Consider the following 5,726-nt stretch of genomic DNA (forward strand, 5'->3'; position numbering starts at 1 on the left):
CCAGGCGTCCCACTTAGGTTATTTTCATACCTTGGTTATTGTAAATAATGCTGCAGTGAACACAGGAGTACAGACACCTCTCTGAGATAAAATTTTGTTTGCTTTGGGTATAGTCCCAGAAATGGAATTGCTGGATCATATAGTGGTTCTATTTTTAATTTCTTGAGGTTACTCAATACTACTTTCCATAGTGGTATACCAGTTTACATTCCCACCAACAATATGTAAGTGTTCCTTTTTTTTTTTTTTCAGGTCCTTGCCAGTATTTGTTATCCCTTGTCTTTTTTTTTTTTTTTTAAAGATTTATTTATTTATTTATTTGACAGAGAGAGATCACAAGTAGGCAGAGAGGCAGACAGAGAGAGAGGAAGGGAAGCAGGCTTCCTGCTGAGCAGCGAGCCCGATGCGGGACTCGATCCCACGACTCTGGGATCATGACCTGAGCCGAAGGCAGCGGCTTAACCCACTGAGCCACCCAGGCGCCCCCCTTGTCTTTTTGATAGTAGGCAACCTAGTAGGTTGCTATGTCATTGTGGTTTTGATTTACATTTCCTTGATGATTGGTGGTATTGAGCTTTTCATTTACCTGTTGGCCATCTGTATGTTGTCTTTGGAAAAATGTCTATTCAGGTCCTTTGTCCATTTTTTAAACTTGGTTATTTTATTTCTTTTTAAATTTTTTTTTTTGCTATTGAATTATATGAATTACTGGTCTATTTTGGATACTAATCCCTTATTGCATATGTGGTTTGCAGATTTTTTATCCCATCCCATAAGTTGTTTTTTCTTTTGTTGATGGTTTCTTTCATTGTACAGAAGCTTTTTAGTTTGATGCAGTCCTAGTTGCTTAGTTTTTGTTTTATTGCCTTTGCTTTTTGTGTCAAATACCAAAAAAATTCTTAAAACTAATGTTAAGGAGCTTACCCCTTATATTTTCCTGTAGGAGTTTGATAGTTTCAGATATTATGTTCAAATCTTTAATCTTTAATCCATTTGAGGTGATTTTTGTTTACGGTATAACTAGGGATCTAGTTTCCTTCTTTGGCATGTGGCTATCCTGTTTTCCCAGCACCATTTACTGAAGAGACTGTCCTTTCCTTATCAGCTAGTAGAGTATTTTGGTTGGCAGCTTTTTGTTTTTTGTGTTTTTAAATTTCATCCCTTAGTATATCATTCCACTCTCTTCTTACTTCTAAGGTTTCTACTAAAAAAAATCTGTAGATTGTCTTATGGGGGTTCCCTTTGTGTGTAACAGTTGCTTTTCTCTTGCTACTTTTAAGATTCTCCCTTTGTCTTTGATTGTAATGTGCCTTGGTATGGTTCCCTTTAGATTTACCTCTTTTTTTTTTTTTTGGTATTCTTTGGGCTTCCTGAACCTCGGTATCTGTTTCTTTCTTCAGGTTAGGAAGTTTTTAGCCATTATTTCTTTCAATAAGCTCTCTGCCCTTTTCTCTCTCTTCTCCTTCTGGGACCTCTGTAATGTGTATATTGGTCTGTTTGGTAGTATTCCATAAGTTCCTTCAGCTCTCTTGACTTTTTTTCATTTCTTTTATTTTTTACTCCTTTAATGGATGAATTCCTCTGTTCCGTCTGAGTTCACTGATCCTTTCTTCTGCTTGACTTAATCTGCTATTGAACCTCTGTATTAAAATTTTTCAGTTCAGTTATTCTACTTTACAGCTCTATTTTTTTTTTGTATTTCTTAATAATTTTTTTTGTTGAAATTCTCATTTTGTTCATATATTCCTCTCCTAACCTCGGTGAGCATCTTTAAGACTGTATTTCAACTTTTTATCTGATAAATCTCTTATCTCTGTTTCATTAAGATTAGTTTCTAGAGGGGCCCCTCGGTGGCTCAGACAGTTAAGCATCTGCCTTCAGCTCGGGTCATGATCCTTGAATCCTGGGATCAAGCCCTGTGTTAGGCTCCCTGCTAAATGGGGAGTCTGCTTCTCCCTCTCCCTCTGTTCCTCCCCTGCTCATGCTCACTCCTCTCTCAAATAAATAAATAAATAAAATCTTTAAAAAATACAATTAGTTTCTAAAGATGTGTTTTATTCTTTTGTTTGAAACATATTCCTCTGTTTATTTTCTTTGACTCTCTGTGTTGGCTTAGGCACATTACATAAAATGGCCACTTCTCCCAGTCTTGACAGACTGAGTTTGTGTAGATGAACCTCATCAATCAGCCTGTCCTGAGCTGGTTGCCTTCAAACCTCTGTGACTATACACCTTCCTGTCTTTGTTCTTAGTGGCTCCCAGTAGTGAGGGTATGCTAAGACCCATCAGTATCCTAAAGGGGAGGATCACAGTCAGCACCTATGTGCAGGCTGATTAAAAACTGAACCCTCAGGCAGTAGCTATGAAAGTAGTTAAGACCCTTCATGGAAAAACTGGGAGGTAGGCATTTTTTGCCTGCTCCGTCTGCACTAAACTTGAGTGTTATAGCCTCTGGGTGGGTTCTTCTGTGACAGTTTAAAAACTGATTCTTTGTTTGCTATAGTCCTGTGAGATTCATGAATGCAAGCCCACTGGCTATCAAAGCTAGGTGATGGGGCACCTGGGTGGCTCAGTGGCTTAAAGCCTCTGCCTTCAGCTCAGGTCATGATCTGAGGGTCCTGGGATTGAGCCCCACATCGGGCTCTCTCTGCTCAGCAGGGAGCTTGCTTCCCCCCTGGCCCCCCACCTGGGTGTTTCAGTGGGTTAAGCCTCTGCCTTTGGCTCAGGTCATGATCCCAGGGTCCTGGGATCGAGCCCCGAATGGGGCTCTCTGCTCAGCAGGGATCCTGCTTCCCACCCCCCTCTCTGCCTGCCTCTCTGCCTACTTGTGATCTCTGTCTGTCAAATAAATAAATAAAATCTTAAAAAAAAAAAAAAGCTAGGTGATTTGGAGTCCCAGCTTTTAGGTGATAACCAAAAAATTCTGCTCAATAAGTGGATAAACTCCTTCCAGGGAGACACTGGTGACTTGGTCTGATTGTTGGAGTGAGTCAGAGGGAGAAGGCAAGGAAAGTGTCCACCAGCTCTTTCAGGCTCCAGCCAAATGCATGCTAATTAGCAGCTAGATCCTCAGACCACAGCTTATAAAGTATATAGTCAAATCCCTTCTCGTGAAAGACTGGGAGATGGGTGTTCTGTGTGCTGCTTCTGTACTGGCCCCTGGGGGGATAGCCATGGGGAATGCTCATATGCCTGTTAAGGACTGCTACTTTTTTGGTACAGTCCTGTGGGACTTGTGGATCAAGCCCCACTGGCTTTTTTGGGGTCTGTCCTTTCAGTCTTCAGGGAGAAGCTGGCAGTTGGGAGGTTTGCTTCTGATTGTATGGTGCTATGTTGGGCTGGGGTTTATGGTGAGTGTGTGTCAGACTTTCCTAATTTCAGTTGCTAATGTGTAGAAGTCACTCAGTTTCTGGTTTTTGTCTCAGAGAGAATTGCTCCATATGTAGCTATATATTTGGTGTGTCTATGGGAGGAGGAAAGTTCAGGGGCCTCCTGCAGTTCCATTTTGATCCTGCCCTGCCAAGTGATCTATGTCTTGATCTAGATGTGGTTCCTTACATAGAGAATTGTATAAAACTTCATTGAGCTGTACACTTTGAGCTTGTGTGTTTTACTGTATATAAGTTGTACCTCAGTAAAAATGTCAAAACAAAATACTACTAATTTGATGTGTTTAGTATATTATTTATTTAACACTGATCAGGTATACACCATGTGTTTGACTAGCCATGGCCTATAGTGCAATATTTCTCAAAGCCTGACCATCTAAGGGATGAAATTGCCCACTCTGAGAACGAGAGGGGAGAGTTAAATTCAGGAAGTTATGGCCCTGGTGTCTTCTTGCTGACTTTAGGCTAGGATTCATCACATTCCTGCTTCTTTTTTTTTCTTTTCTCCCTTTCCTTTCCTTTTTTTTTTTTCCTTTTCTTGGAAATAGGTTGATATGAGACTCATATTCAGAGTGACTCTTTATTCTTTATTTCTGTAGTGTTTTCTCTCAAGAAACAAGATAGGGTTTCTGTTAAGAGAGAAATTATAAGGAATATGTTCCTTTTGTACTGTCTTCATCCTGCCTCTGTAGTCTGTGCTCAGTCTGATAAGCTCAAGGACTAACCTTTCACAGCAAGGGAAATGGAGAGCTAGGTGGAGTAGTGTTATTCAGCATTTCTTCTTTCCTACTATGAGAAAATTCAGACAACAATTTGAAATGACAGAATTGTCATGATTATGTACTTTACAAAATAATTTAAGGTTCTATAAATACTTGGATCTCTAGAGATAATTGCATATGTGATTGATTATGAATCCTTTGACAGACTGGCGGTTGAAAAATTGTAAAGATTTAGCAGTCACTGTTAATTGAAATTTAGTTAAACATGAAGATAATAAAGTATCTCTGAAAGAAAATGTCCTCAAATGGGAAAGTATGACTTATTTTAAAAATATTTCAACTTATACCTAATTTTTGGGAATCTGCTCTTTTAAGGGAGATATAAATGTCTTCTGAAACATTATTATTATTATTATTATTATTTTTAAGATTTTATTTATTTGTTTGACAGAGAGAGCTCACAAGTAGGCAGAGAGGCAGGCAGAAAGAGTGAGAAGGAAGCAGGCTCCCTGCTGAACAGAGAGCTCGATGCGGGGCTTGATCCCAGGACCCTGAGATCATGACCTGAGCTGAAGGCAGCAGCTTAACCCACTGAGCCACCCAGGCGCCCCAGTTGTGAAACATTATTAAAAGAAAGAACAAACTATTCTTTATTTACATTGTAATTTCTATTATTATGTTAATATTATAAATATCTAATTACTATAATAAGCGACTACCATTTATTGAACACATACTGTAGGTGAGGCTCTGCTGAAGCATTTCATCTACGTTTTCTCAGTCCTCTGAAATCTCTTGAGGTACACTTTATTATTATTTTTATTTTATGGTTGCTGATCCTGAAATTCTTCAAAGTGTTGATATGTTTTCTGAATCACTAAAGAAAAGTGAAATTAGTTATCATTCTACTGCTATGTGGTTTTTATTTATTTATTTATTTATTTATTTATTTTTTTGTTACATAAATTAACCCATTTATTATAGGCTAGCAATGTTTCAAACGGTGGCGCTTCTACTGGTCTTTCAACTCCTTCAGTCTTCTGATGGCAGACTTTACTGTGACAGCAGAAGTGGTGTTGTAGGTCCAGGCGCCACCAGCGACGGTTTTCATGCAGGAGCCACAATGCCAGATCCCCACAGCTCGTCTCTTCATCTTGGTTTTGCCACAGAAGGAGCAAGTGTACTTGGCGTGCTGGCTTATCTCAATCTTCTTCACCATCCTCCTGAGGGAGGCACCATAACGGGTCCCGTATTTGCCCACGATTCCGACTTTCTTGGTGCGTTTAGCCATGTCGCCTCAACCTAGGTCTGAGCCCCGAGAGCTATGTGGTTTTTATATTGTGACTTAGAAAATAATTGATGAATTGCATGAAATAATTCTTTGTTAAGCATAATGCTGGATTAACAAGAGAAGAAGTATGGAGTAAATGGGACTCCAGAACCAATGCCATGGTGTGAGTCCTAGATTGCCACAGGCCAAGATAAGTAACCCCTGTGTGCTGTAGTTCCTTGTTAGTTGAGGGTAATATTCACCTCCTCTACTTCACAAAGGTGTTCTGATGGTACAATAAATTAATACTTCTACAGCTTGTAGAACAGTAGCTGTACAAAGTCA

The 5,726-nt window shown here is 39.4% G+C and overlaps 1 protein-coding gene across 1 annotated transcript; it reads right to left on the reverse strand.

The window, feature by feature from the left end:
* Positions 1 to 5,060: 5,060 nt before the first annotated feature.
* Positions 5,061 to 5,434, reverse strand: LOC125098169 (60S ribosomal protein L37a-like). Its single transcript, XM_047726674.1, has one exon. It carries the CDS (start codon positions 5,400 to 5,402, stop codon positions 5,124 to 5,126), a length of 279 nt encoding a protein of 92 aa, XP_047582630.1. The 5' UTR covers positions 5,403 to 5,434; the 3' UTR covers positions 5,061 to 5,123.
* Positions 5,435 to 5,726: the final 292 nt, after the last annotated feature.

Source organism: Lutra lutra, chromosome 4, assembly GCF_902655055.1.
Source record: "Lutra lutra chromosome 4, mLutLut1.2, whole genome shotgun sequence".
NCBI lineage: Eukaryota > Metazoa > Chordata > Mammalia > Carnivora > Mustelidae > Lutra > Lutra lutra.